General features: G+C 35.4%; 1 protein-coding gene across 1 annotated transcript; it reads left to right on the top strand.

Moving 5' to 3' along the window:
- The first annotated feature begins 6,787 nt into the window (after nt 1-6,787).
- LOC144974424 (uncharacterized) lies at nt 6,788-14,950 on the top strand. Its single transcript, XM_078917284.1, has 5 exons — nt 6,788-7,257; nt 10,568-10,890; nt 11,809-11,928; nt 12,602-12,739; nt 13,314-14,950. Exons 1-5 carry the CDS (start codon nt 6,918-6,920, stop codon nt 14,847-14,849), a joined length of 2,457 nt encoding a protein of 818 aa, XP_078773410.1. The 5' UTR covers nt 6,788-6,917; the 3' UTR covers nt 14,850-14,950.

Below are 14,950 nucleotides of genomic sequence, written 5' to 3'. Positions count from 1 at the left end.
CCTCTGTTCCCGTTTTTTTTTGCTATGTGTTATAAGTAATAAAAAGCCCAAAATAGCGACATACATTTTAATAAAACTCCTGTAGAGCAAGTTCGTATAACAATCATCAACAATTGATACCGCCGATGCTGACCATTGTTATCTCTTACTCTAAGCCAATAAAAAATGATTTTTCCCTCCCAGTGAGATTGCTTGTCACCAAATAATCAGGACACGTGTTTACGACACTGTGGAATCAGTGCTAGTTCACAGCAAAAGAAGTTTATCAGTGGATGGAACTCTCAAGGGTCTATTAACCTTCCCTGTTAGTGTTAGCTACCTGTCTGAGGTCAGTGGAGGTTAACTGATATCAGGTAATGGTGTGTCCAATAGGGGCAATTGGGTTCAACAGTCGTGATGTCACTTCCTTCGTAATGATGAAAAGTAACTTAGTAACTGGTTCTAAACTATCGGAACAATGGCAGTTGCCCTTATGAAATACTTCTCCGACGAGCATTAAAGTGTATCCAGAGGAGAAAATCATTATAAATCTGATCATGTTTTGACTTTTATACATTCTGATCACATGACATGTAAAAAGTTCTAACCAGCATGAAGAATAAAAAGTACCAAATTTCTTTGATTAGAACCAAGCTGCTCGTTGCTGGGCTGACATGACATCAGACTACTGAAATCTATTATGGATATTTATGGTCTCATAATATGTTGAAATAGCAGGGAAAACAATAACAGACTCTTTCACTTGATTATTTTTATTTGAAAAATCAGTTGTTTTTCTGTTTTTCTCAACATCAGTCCAAATTTGATATCAGCGTGGTGGTTGGATGGGAGCATCACCCTTGAATCATATACCTATGATGTTTGCATGGGTGTACGATCCGATAGTGATGTCGTTTCTTCTTCTCTTTACTAGCCTATCCTGCTTCTTTGGTTTGTGATTGTATTTTTGACAGGGGATATTTTTTTTTCTGTAAATCTTCTGCCTGTTTGTTCTTGGTTATTTATAATTTAGCTTATGATATCTTTAGGTTATGATTTTGATTTACATTTGTACTATTTTTGTTAAATTGCTTGTTTTTTTGTTTCAGCGGTCTCTCATATAACCTCAATTGTGTTGGAAGAGACCTAGAGAAGCAACAAACAAACAAACAAAAAAAAGATATCAGCGTGTTTGTTTATATTTTGTTGGGTTGGGGTTTTTTTTTCCTTTTTTTTTAGGGGGGGGGGGTTGATATCGCAAGATGTAAACCTACTAATTTGGGATGTATCATCTCTCAGGCACTAGTCTGCGCGTCGTACTTATGTATGTATTCACGGATCTCACCACACCCCCTTTTTCAGCCATCTTGAAAACCCCGGAATAGCGACACCCCAGGATAACGACATACAGTAAAATTACTTTAAACCGAAAGAAGCTAAACCGAAAAATACCTTAAACCGCAAAGAATTTAATAAATTGTACTAGTTTCTTCATTATCTTTGTACTAATTCTTACGATGAACCGAAATACTTCTAAGCAGGACTTTCTTTAAACCGAAACAACTTGAGAGCACCTTCCCTTTTTCTCTCGATATTTTTCTTCAAAAATTCGGGAAGGAGGCCACACGTAATAATGCCTGGCGGTCCTGTTGGCGATATTAAACAGAGCCTAAGTATAAGATGAGGGTGATGGGTGGGGGGGGGGGGGGGGGGCAAACACTTCAATCACTGCACTTGGGCTTGGCCAACACCACAATCGCACAGACTGGAAAAGGAAGACAGCGGGTGACTGGCGGCGAAAAATGAGGAAAGAGGGGGAGTTGGTGTGTAGAATAACGCAAGCGAGATGTTCTCGCTCGTGTGTTGATGCTTTGGAACTGACTGGATTTTCAGCACGACGATGAGGGGGGGGGGGGGGGGGGTAGACAATTTGCCATTGAAATGCCATTTTATTTCCACTTTGTTTAAATGTGTGTGTGAGGGAAGGGGGGGGGGGTTCTATGTAATTAGGCCTTGAACCTAATGGCTTTTCAACAAAAGAGGGATGTGTAGTAGACAGCTTAGCATTGACACGCCTTTTCATTTCCATTTCACTTCACCTCTGAGTAGCTCTGCGCATCATTCATTATTATCAATTATCGCAAAAGAACTTTATAGCTTTGCATTTTACTAAAAGATGTCTAAAAGAAAGCACTGTGCTTACACGTTTGAGTTTAAAATCAAAATACTATGTGAAGTCGATGAAAAAAAAGTTGATCAAGACGGAGATATGTAAATTACACTGCATCCCGAACTCAACTCTTTCAACAATTTTGAATTGAAAACGAAAACCACCAAAAATATTTTTAAAACACACAAAAATTGTTTTTTAAAAATTAATGGTTACGAAGACGGCATTTATTCAACAACTCCATTTAACGGGAAACCCATGATACGATTAAATGAGCAAATTCCTTACTTAAATAGGTACTACCCTTGAAAAACATTGCAACACGGGAGCTTACTTTAAACCGAAATGGTTTAGAAGGTCCCCAAAATTTCGGTTTAAAGTAATTCTATTGTATTTTCACAGGCGATGTCTGTGTTATCCAGGATTTGCACTGTATTTTTTAATAATACTTGAAATTAAGAGAGGGGGGAGGTTGACTAGAAGTCAGAATGTTGAGTTGTATGGTCTGCACCTCATTCATAACTTGGACATACCAAGATTCTATCACACATTTTGATATATGACCCACCAGCCAGCCACTGATCATCAGTGATGGTTGATTTTTAACCCATCAAGAATTAGGATAGAATTTGATTTATTAGATATATTCATATATTCTGGGGGCAGCCTGGCTCAGTGGTACGGTCTTTGCTTCTTACCTGAAAGGTACAGAGTTCAATCATCCGCCGCTGCATTGTGTGGCCTTGGGCAAGTCACCTCACCCTAGCTCACTTTGCAGCCCTGCTCTGCAGCTGATGCCTGGGTTATTCCAGTCTTCCCTTGGAATAGACCCTCTAAAGACAAATTTCCCCTTGGGGATGAATAAAAGGAGTTTTATTTTATTTATTTTTATTCTATATTTGTTTATTCAGGACAGTGAATTAGAGCACCTGAAACTGTGAAAGAAAAATAAATACATGTTTTAAAACTTAAGAAATTTTGTAATTCTCATCTTTTGACTTTGATATTCAATTTTTGGTGTCTGGATAATCCCCACATAATGCCACGTTAAATTGGGTCATATTGAGGGATATAATAATATTACATAGTAATAATTTTTGTTTAAATTTCCTTTATTCATCCCCAATGGGAAATTTGTCTTTAGGGTCTATTCGAAGTCCAAGGGAAGACTGGAATAACCCAGGCGTCAGCCGCAAAGTGAGTTAGAGAGAGGTGACTTGCTCAAGGCCACACAACGCAGCGGCGGGTGATTGAACTCGGTACCTTTCGGGAAGGAAGCAAAGACCGTACCATTGAGCCACGCTGCCCCTAGTGCCTATTTTGTGTATTACTGTGGCATCTTGAGCTACAAAATTGAACTCACTACAAAACCTAAATTAGATTGAGAGTATGAGCCAGCGATACGTCCATAGGCAAGGAACATTGCATTCATTTTTATGATCCTATGGAAGATGTACTGGAATTCAGCCTAGTGTAAAGCACGTGCATTGTGTTAGTGCATAACATACTGCATGGCTCACACTTTATAAATAGAAATGAAGTGAGTAGGAAAGTGCCAGTGCCAGAAGACAACAGAGAATAAAAACTTTGCAGCGGCGCTGGGGGCTCAGGTAGAATATGCGTGATTTAATGGATAATTGTAATAATAATAGCAAATTATGGGTTGAGATCCTCATCAGATTCCCGTACCGAGAAGAAATACAAAACTTGGTGAGAAAGCCTTCTCTTGTTTTTTTTTTTTTTTTTTTTTTTTTTTTTTTGGGGGGGGGGGGGGGGTGGTTTGTTTGTTTTTAAGTTGGTCCACAAACTTGAAACGCTAACCCGCGGGAATTGAGGAAATCAGGCAGTTTAGTAGTTGTTTAATCTTTATAATAATAAAAAAAAAACACACACAACCCCCCCCCCCCCTGCTTTTCAGGGAGTAATGTCCATAACTTAAAAAGTTTTTATTATAAATGGAACGTATTTGTGTGTTTGTACGGACTTTTTGAGCCTATAATATATCATATTATGATTAAGCTCTATATTGATGTGCATTAAGTTAAATACTCATAACATTTGCCAGCCGGATATAGCATACCAACACACAAAACTATAATGTGTAACCTTAAACTTAAATGTTTATAATCTGATTGATAAAATTTAGTGAGAACATCATAAAATGGCTGGAGACAATAACAAAGAACTGAGTGGCGTCAATTTCGTTCCTTCTATAGGTGCTTGTATTATAACAATAATATTAATAATATTTATTACTATTATTATTATTATTATTATTATATTATTATTTATTATTATTATTATTATTATTATTATAATTGTTATCATGATTGTCATTATTATCATTACTACTACTACTACTACTACTACTACTACTACTACTACTACTACTACTACTACTACTACTACTACTGCTACTACTACTAACACAACTACTACCACTACTACTACTACTACTACTACTACTACTACTACTACTACTACTACTACTACTACTTCTACTACTATAACTACGTGAATAGTAGTTGTAGTAGTAGTAGTAGTAGTCGTAGTAGTAGTAGTAATGATAATTAGTAATAGTAGTACCTAGCAGTAGTAGTAGTAGTAGTAGTAGTAGTAGTAGTAGTAGTAATAGTAGTAATAGTAGTAGTAGCAGTAGTAGAAGAAGAAGAAATCATTTTCCATTATATTGTCGACACTGGACTCTACGTGCTTGAGCATGAGAAAGAAATAGGAGAGATCAGTCATTTCGTCACACCTTCTACTCTTCTGGTTCCAAACTCCTTGTGTGTATGTAACCAGTCTTTAGAAAGACAACCAGTGATGCCAAAACTCCGGTCTGGAGCAAAAAAAAAAATCCGAGTTACGGCAACTTCCGTCAAATTCCGGTGAGGTCGAATTGTTCCAAGGATACCCCCTCCCAATCACTACTACTACAACCACCATCACTACCACTACTAATACAACCACCACAATCACATCATCATCATCATCACTACCACTGCTACTACCATAACCACCACCGCCACGTCATCATCATTACCACTACTACTACAACCATCATCACTACCAAAACTGCTACAACCGCATCATCACTACCACTACTAATGCTACAACCACCACCACATCATCATCACTAGCACTACTACAACCGCCACCGCATCATCATCATCACTACCATTACCACTACATCATCATCATTACCACTACTACTACTACAACCACCCCTACAATCACATCATCATCACGACCACTACTATTACAACCACCACCACCACATCATCATCACTATCACTACTACTTCAACCACCACCACCACCACCACCACCACATCATCATCAGAAGATCAGTTACATTCATAAGGCATGTGTACAAGTCCACTGGAAGAGTGGTTTGGAACCAATTTGTTGACATCACACTTTTGTTCCCTATTAAATGACTCATTGCGGCTTAACTATTGGTCAAGTTGTATGACACTCTCATTCGGACCGGTACGTCCCTGGTTTGAGTTCGTTCTTGCGGCGCAAAGTTGAATTCTTGGAAAAGGCTCTCTACTCACATTATTTCACCATACTCACGTGTGAAATGAGTACCTATATGGCCGGTAACAGCGTTGTTTTTGTTGAAACTTTTGTAAATGCGTCATGCAGACACCATGTATCGTCTTCTTATCTTATCTTATCTTATCTTATCTTACTAAAGGCTTAATAGGAATTCTCCTTTAAATGCCTTATACAATAGTTTATAATTACAGAATCTCATATAGCTTGCATTGTATCGTTCACAGACAGTTTTACATAACTTTAAATGTCAGGAAAAATGTATCAGTACGGCAATGTAAAATCGAAATGAATCATAAATTTACAAAGTTCATAGTACAATGATTTATTAATGACAAAAATAATCATGAAAGCAACAATGATAATAACCATACATACGTCTCTGATAAATTATGATTTTACATTGTTTCAGATGCCATGCATTTTACTGGTCAACATTTACAAACCAGTCTAAAAAATCATGAAATTAATGGAAACAATTACATCCACATGACAATTTAAAGTTTAAAAGATAAATAAATAACTGAAGAAACAAACAAACAAATAAATGAATAGATAAATAAATAAATAAAAATTAATAAGATCAAATTAAATTACATGATACATTTTTCGTTAGTTCGGGACCCATTGTTAAGCGCTTTGAGTACTTTTATAAACAAATGCTATACAAAATCTCAGTTTAAAAAATAATTAAAGAATATTTTTGAACCAGAGAGGTGTAAAGAATAGTAGAAGGTTGAAGCTGTTGATTTATGATCACATGTAATCTAATTATGTACTGAGACGTATTATTATTGTATTTCCTGTTTTTAACGTGTTCGAGAGTTGAAAATTGGCGCGATTTTCACGTTTATGTGGCAACTTTTCTCAAAAATTAGGCTATTAAAAAACAAAAAACAAACAATAAGTGGGACTTAAATGCTGATATTCTAAGTTTTCTAAGTTTCAAAATATCTCAACTTATTCAAAAGAAAATATATTATGTGTCACTGTGACAATAGGGAATTCCTGTATTTTTTGACAAACTATTTTCTTAAAGTTGGTAGATGTTAAAATTATTTAGTTCTAAAGAACTGAAGTACATCTGACAGGATTCCTTTTCTACTCTTGTCTATCATCGATGTAAGAAGTATAAATCAAAATCCACCAAGATTTTCAAATACAACCAACCCTCTGACTCTGTAAAAGTGAAAGTCAACGTTACAACGATGTTAAATTCGTTATTCAGGATTGCCTTGTTGTCTGTGATAGTTTCATATCCAGTCAAATGTGAAACTGATTCAAAACTCGATGAGACATCGTGCGCCCCATGTGAATGTGTAATGGTGGATAGGCAGGCGAGGGCAGATTGTTCCAACAGAAATCTAGAGAATATACCAATCAACTTACCCCCTAGTATTGTTGAAATTTATCTGGATGATAATATTATAGACAACTCAGACAAGAAGGATGGTATTTGTGACATATATAAAGATCTAAAAAGAATAACTCTCGCTCAAAGTCGAAGCCAAGAGTTCAACTCCAAGGCAGCAATTTCGATTTTCAAAGGTAACGGTAATGTCTTTATTATTTAGCAGATTGCGCCCTTCCACCACGGCATCATTTAGATACCGTCACCTAGGCATTCCATGAAGGAATATCGATAATCCGTCAAACAAGATGTTTGATGTCAACAGGACATGTCATGTCCAAAGTGAGCGGGGATTAATAATCTGGTATCTACTAGATACTACCGCAAACTCGGGGACCCAAATAATTTTTGGGTTTTGGGAGGAGGGAAACTTAAAAAAAAAAATTTTGGAGGGTTTGGGAAGGGGGAAACTTTTATTGTTTTTTTTTTAAGTCTCTCCCCTCCCAAACCCCCTACTAGACTTTTTTTTAAAGATAAAGTTTCCCCCCTCCCAAACCCCCAAAATTATTTGGGTCCCCGAGTTTGCGTACCAATAATCTTGCCTTAGAAGAAAAAACAAAAAACGAAAGTGCCTGAAGTAAGGGCTAGAACCAGGACCGTCCGGGTCACAGTTCAATGTCTTAACCAATCGGTCACTTTGACATTTATTCACCATTTAAATTCCATCATAGGCCTTGCCTATCTTATGGAGCCAGAAGAGAGTCAAAGTCAGTGTAATGGAATCATAATGTATTGCTGATTTATTCCAATTTTAATTTAAGGAGTAGGCCCATGAACAATGCCACTTATTTTGTAGAAAGCAAGGACAATTCATGAACCATAGTCATCAAATAGTAAGGCTAATCAATGATTCATGGAACCATTATATGTCATGATACAGAATATCAAGCGATCTGCTCTATAATATGCATTAAAAAAAAAGAAAGTAAAATAACATTCACTGTCATTCATTCCCGCCAGATAAATCGTACCAACACACAGCTATGACTATGTGTAACCTCAATAGAAAGAATTTTGTGAGATGTAATCACCCAACTGGTGGTTTAAAACAATTAATTAACAAAGAGCTGATTGGCGTCATCTTCCTTCAGTCTTGAGACATCAAAAATTGTTATTTTTATCATTATTTGATAGCTGTATACATGTGATAAGTTTAAAGTTGGTCTTTTTCCTCTGTGTTTAAGTTGTTCTTTTTTCTCTTTATTTATGTATCTAATAATATTTTTTTAAATATTTTTTTTTTTTTTTTTGTATTTACAAGTTTACGTCTTGACTTGTCATACCATGCAGTGTGATAGGAAGAAAATCGGTACTGCAAGAAAAAGGTTGTACTTCTGTACTGACAAATGTCAGATTTGTCACTAAAGGCTTTTTTTTTAAGCTTTAAAACAATTTTGAACTTATCAAATGATACATTACACTCTGATTCTTTTTGTTTCACTGTGTGATTACCTTTTTTAAAAGATGTTTTTCTTTGACATATGTAGGGGAACCTGGGGTAATTCCACCCACTTATTTTATGTGGTGATGGCGTTATCTACAGTATTTCCTTTTCATTAACTCACATTCAAGGAAACAGTATTATTATTTAAGCTTTAAAACAATTTTGAACTTATCAAATGATACATTACACTCTGATTCTTTTTGTTTCACTGTGTGATTACCTTTTTTAAAAGATGTTTTTCTTTGACATATGTAGGGGAACCTGGGGTAATTCCACCCACTTATTTTATGTGGTGATGGCGTTATCTACAGTATTTCCTTTTCATTAACTCACATTCAAGGAAACAGTATTATTATTATACAGGATCTCAATGATGGCTATCAGAATGGGGAAATATTGGAACATTTTTATTAATTTATTTATAAATTTTCAATGTTAACAGTAACAGTGGAATGCTAAAACGCAATAGATAACACAATAAACACCTGGGAATATGGAGCATTTTGCTAAGCTCTAAAGCAAATTTTAAAGCTCTTTAAAAATATAAATGTTTATCTGAGAAGTGGAACAGTAGAGGAACCAAAAGAAGTGAAAAAAGATGATCTTTGTTTAAAAAGAATTATATCTACTGCTGTGAGAGTTACAGTGTCCTGATGATGAATGGTTATCTGATTATAATTTTATGACAACATAATTCCTGAAATTTGACTTACAATTCCTATAGCAAAAGTTGGTCAAAATGATTGGAGTCCATCATGGAATGAAATTAAGTTTTCATATCGAAAACTTTTAAATGGATGTATCAGATTATTGTTCAAGTTCCAAGTTCAATTCAATAAGGAGTAAAATGCATTTAGGGCCCACTATGTAAATATTATTACAAATGAAGCATATAACATCGAGGACTCATCACATTTTTCTAACGACGTTACGATGGAATTATAGACATTTAAAATAGACTATAGAGTTGACTTAAAAGAATTGGAATGTTTGATAGTTGTTCAATCCTGGGTGAGAGAATTCCAGCCTGAAATCGTTTTTGAAGAAAGCTATGCTGAAAAGAGTTTATTGTTTAAAGAGGCTGGTAGAATTTTGAAGAATGATTGTGGGCAGCTAGCTAGCTGATGATTTATCGCATATGATTTTATGGAATAGTTCAATGGGGCATAGTTGTCGTCTTGTTCGAAATGTTTGCCAATTCAACGCCTCTGTCCGTTCACCACAAATCGTGCCGCTCTTCGTTCGATCTGTTCCAGTGTTATGATGCTTTGTTGGTGTGGATCCCATACTGTACAAGAGTACTCCAGTATTGAACTCATGTACTTGTTCCTTAACATTCTGGGGGCAATCATGAAGGTAGCGACAGGGAGAGCCTATATGCAAGTTTTGTTTACTTTTGCAGCTATGTGTTTGACATGATCATCCCCGTGAAGCATGTTGTTTAAGTGTACTCCTAGATATTGAATGCTCTTTTCATGTTATAATTGCTAGTTGAGCATTGTGTCGTCACTAGTTATTGGTCATTTTTTATTTGTAATTGTCAAGACAAAACATGTGGCATATTGAAAATTCCTTTGCCATGTATTGGCCCACAAGTTATTAAATTCAAAAGAATTTCTTCTAAAACAAATACATTATTCATAAAAAATATGAAAAAAAAATAATTAGCTTTTATATAGAGCAATATACACTATACGTTCTTTAAGCGCTTTACAATGGGTCCCTGGCCAACATCAACATTTAACATTTAGGATAGGACATGACGCCTGTTAGGCAATATTACAATTCTTTTGGACATAGACAGTGCTGTTAACGGTCAGGTGCTTGTTTTACACCTGAGTATGGTGAGAGAATGTGAGTAAAGAGCCTTCTCCAAGGACTCAACTATGCTTCGAGCCAGATTGAACCCAGGATCCGATCCGAAAGTGAATATCATACCACTAGACCAAATAACTGCATTTTTCTTTTTAATAATTCAAGTTTTTTCTTTCTTTCCTATATAGGGTGTGAATCACTGGAAAAGATTGTCTTGACAGGAAACAGAATGGCATCAGATTCATTGGATATAGTTTTACCACATCTCAAAGGCTTGCTTTCATTGAAAGGACTTTCTGTGACAGGCCCGTTGAAAAGGGGATCATTCAGTCCTCTAAAGAAGTTAAAATATTTGGAGCTGACATACAATGAGCTAAATTTTCCTGTAGACTTATTTGCAGATCTGCCACAGTTAGGAAAACTTCATCTCAATTTGGTTAATGTTGTCGAAATAAGTGATGCTGCATTGGAAATTAATGACTTGATTGAGTTGTCTCTCAATGGACCTAAGGTAAGTATCTTTTTAAAAGAACACTGACAAAATGTAATTGCTATAGATGAAATTAGAATGGTTAGAAATGTGCATCACATGTCTCTATTTAATGATTTTGATACTTGCACAAGTTGCACTGTAAAGTGTAGGAAAGATTGAGTGCATTTATCAACTCAAGACAGAGCAATAAGATATTTTTACAATATTATTATTCAATAGGGAATTATATTTTAAATGTTATCCACGAATAAAGATATATTACACCTTCAAATAAAATGCCATCACCAAGGAATTCCATTAGATTAAACTATCAAACAAGCAGGAATGATTGTCAAAAGGAATAAAATTTCCTCCATCCTTTTCATTTTGGTTTGTTCAATATCTAGTTGTCTTTGTTGAAAAATTCATTTGCTTACGTGTTGCATGAGATGATATCTTACCTAATGAAGCGAAAGGAAGTACTTGAATTCAAGCTAGAAAATCTTTATGATCCGTGCTGATTTTATTTTTAATCACAACTTTCTTTATTTTTGAGTGTACAGTCACAAACAATTTATTAATATCGTTTTGATATTAATCAGTCTTATGTGCTGATCAATCACCAAGAGGATAAGTAAGTAAGATTTGATATTAAAAGAGTAGGATATTGTTTTGAATTATTTACCAGTAATACGACTTTATCAAAATCCTGATGATTTGCACAAGGTGATAGTCAATCTTTACATTATAGATTTTTTTAAATAAAAGAAAGAAAATTAGCACTTTTTTAAAAAGGGCTTTATTTTTATATATATTTTCCTTCCCAAACTTTTGAAATCAATGTTTGATTTTTAAAAAGATTTATCAAATCATTTATAATCAGCATAATCAGGGCATCATAGCATGAAGCAAATCTCAATATTTCAAATACATACAATCTTTTTTTTATTATTATAGATAATGGAACTTCCACCTTCTTTTTTCTCCAATTTGGATAATCTGGTAACTCTGGACTTGGAACTACCTCAACTGAGCCGTCTGAAATGGCCAGAACATCATTTGTTTTCTTCTCTCAAGGTGATGCATTTTCTTATTATGATTTCATGAAAATATCAAGCATTCAAGCCCTTGTAAGAAGTGAATATTATAAGTATGGTCGATTATTGTTTGTTGTGACTTCCCATGGTGCTGAGTTCTAATCTTCAAATTTCATTTTACATTTTCATAAAAATGTTAACGATAATGTTCCTGGAATCAAAACTGTCGACCAACAATGAAGAAGAAAACTAGGATCTGTCCTCTGACGTCACCACACGTCGTCGGGTGCTGGAGTTGTTAACATACACTCATTGTATAAGCTCTCAAGTGATATTCAGCATCGAAACCGCCAACCTAAGCACTGTGCTAAAGATAGCGTTTGTTGCTGGTCAATAAAATGTGTAATTCTTATCTCTACCTAACATACACTTATTCACTCGCTCTTTTGTTTACAAGCCATTATGGATGTGCAGACAATGTGAATCGATCGTTACGAGAGATTGAAAATGAGATTCTGCTCATGTCACTTCAATGAGTGGCCATGTGTGATTTAAAATTCACGTTTGCAATACTCGACAATCTAACATACTTATTCGTTTACTCACCATTAATGGCATACAGCACTGTATCAAAATCCAGTTTTCTTTTTCTCTGATACTAAAACCATGCTCTGATGAATCATAACAGATAATCTTGTATCTCTTGTTTTCAGCACTTATCTCTTAAAAGAATTTGGCAAGTGGATGCTAGCACGCTATCTGGTATGACATCACTTCAAACTCTCCAGCTGTCAGGTATAGAAGATATTCTAGTGGATATGGATATGTTTGCTGAACTCGGAAAGCTTGAGGTACTTTTGTTATCGTATTCTTCTGTATTTTTCTTTGTGTGACAATTTAATTAGCTATTTATTCTTTGATGTCAAACCTCTGAATTAGACCAAATACGTCAGGTTCTTAGTTTTTAGAGAGCGCCTTTTTGCAGACAAAACAAGGAATAATTGAAGACAATATCAACTGAAAGAGGGCTTAGCAAAACAAGAGATTTGGGAGAATCCTTTCAATTTTTATCATCATCCTCATGGTTAAAGTAAAACCAAAATCGTAGAGAAAATCACACATCACGTACATAACAATGGTTTGTCCGAGATGTACAATTTTACCTAATTTTTTTTTTTAAAAAGCAGTTCCGATAGCTCAGTTGGTAGAGCACTCGTTTCAAATTCAAAGGGACCAAAATTGATCCCGTGTACAGTTAAGATTTTTTTCTGCCCCCCCCCCCCCCCTGTAGATTAGAAATTAAAACAAAAAAGATAGTATTTTGTTAGATTTCTTCTTAATTTTATACATTTTTAAAATTTTGATTTCTGCTGCTTTCCTGTTTCTTTCAGAATCTAATTTGTTTTTGATTATCAAATTTTACAGGTTTTGGACATCATTAGCTGTCAATTGAAACACCTTCAGTCATCGTGGTTTTCCAAGCTGGACTCTTTGTATGATTTGAATCTGACTGACAACAAGCTGGGAGAACTAGACGTGGATGCTCTCAATGGCTTATCCAAATTGCAAAACATTGATTTGTCCTACAACAAAATTGTGAAAATTCCTCAAGGCTTTCTAAATCCTGTTGTTGAAAATTTAGAAAACCTCTCCTTGAACGGAAATATGTTGCGGTGTGTGAAGAAAGAAGATTTTCCTCTTATGAAAAAGCTTATGGCTTTGGATGTAAGTAAGAACTCTTTGTCAGAATTTGATTTGAACATTTCTCAACAAATGCCAAATCTCATTTATCTCCAACTTCAGGAAAATCTTATCACAAATCTGACAGGATATTTAAGTTCTAAGACGCAACGAGTGAATGTTTCAGACAACTTGTTTGAAAGTTTTCCAAGCGGACTGTTGGTGGAATCTCTAATAGACCTTGACATATCTGGCAGTTTCATATCTTTGCCTGTAGACGAAATCATGAACCATGAAAATCTCAAGGAATTGACCATCAGGAACATGATTGTGAAGTGTGATTGCGCAATGCAGAACCTAATCAAGACAAAGACAGTTCATGGTGGGAATTGTGAGGGTGATGATGACAATAAAGTGAGTTACAGAAATGTATATGATATTTTGAATGAGTTAATGTGCAATGAGAATCCATTGGTCACGGTTAGTTCTAATGATACCACTGTTGATCCAAAAAACACTTTCATGCAATCCACATCTCCCAGTAATAATGCTAATGCACCTACTGAAATGGATATTCCCATTAAGAACAACTCTTTCCACAATGTAACCATTCTGGTTTTAAATGGTAATGAGGATAGTAACAAAACGATTAAAAAAGTTTTAAATGGGGTTGAGAACATAACTCCGTTTGAAGATCTTCGTGTTACTGACCTAGTTAATACAACTTTATCTGGTGCAGCTGTCAAAGACATTGAAATTTCAACTGAAGTTGACAGTATTGAAACAATTTCCCAAAATCTTAAATGGAATGTTACCAAAGGAAAAAACAAAACAGATTACAAAGATGAACTTAACACAAGTAAGATGTCCATAAGTAAAGACAATGAAACTTCCAATGCGTTTATTAAAGACACTCCCGTTGAAGAAACTGCTAATTACAAAGAGCAAAACCAGACACGTGCTCAGATAGTTTCCAAAACTTCCTCCTCACATTATAATGCATCCAAAACTTCAGTCCCCTCAGGCAAGGAACATGTGAAAGGAACACACAAGCAGGAAACTGATGTCAACATTGATCTCATAGTTTTCCCCATCGTTACCATTCTCATCATCATTGTTATTGTAGCTGTTGTTTTGATGGTTTGGCATGTTCGTCGAACTGGTTCCCACAATTTGGATCATGACAGGAGGAACATTACTGACAGGGAATCAGAACACTGTAAAATGGTGATGACGGAATTGGGTAAAACCCATCCTGGTCGAGAGGTTATCATAATGTAAAGGTGACAACAATCCCTCTTCTTCTTCCCCCCCCCCCTCTCTCTCTCTCTTTCTCTCTCTCTCTCTCTCTCTCTCTCTCTCTCTCTCTCTCTCTCTCTCTC

Source organism: Berghia stephanieae, chromosome 6 (assembly GCF_034508935.2).
Source record: "Berghia stephanieae isolate SIO BIC M18660-M18661 chromosome 6, UCSD_Bste_1.3, whole genome shotgun sequence".
Taxonomy (NCBI): Eukaryota; Metazoa; Mollusca; class Gastropoda; order Nudibranchia; family Aeolidiidae; genus Berghia; species Berghia stephanieae.
This window is presented reverse-complemented; position numbering and strand designations above follow the sequence as displayed.

What these genes read in the sequence shown, in the direction of transcription:
- LOC144974424 (XM_078917284.1), top strand. Translation starts at nt 6,918, where the DNA reads ATGTTAAATTCGTTATTCAGGATTGCCTTGTTGTCTGTGATAGTTTCA. An exon ending in AGCAATTTCGATTTTCAAAG is followed by an intron (nt 7,258 to 10,567) that starts GTAACGGTAATG and finishes TTTCCTATATAG; the next exon opens with GGTGTGAATCACTGGAAAAG. An exon ending in TGTCTCTCAATGGACCTAAG is followed by an intron (nt 10,891 to 11,808) that starts GTAAGTATCTTT and finishes TTATTATTATAG; the next exon opens with ATAATGGAACTTCCACCTTC.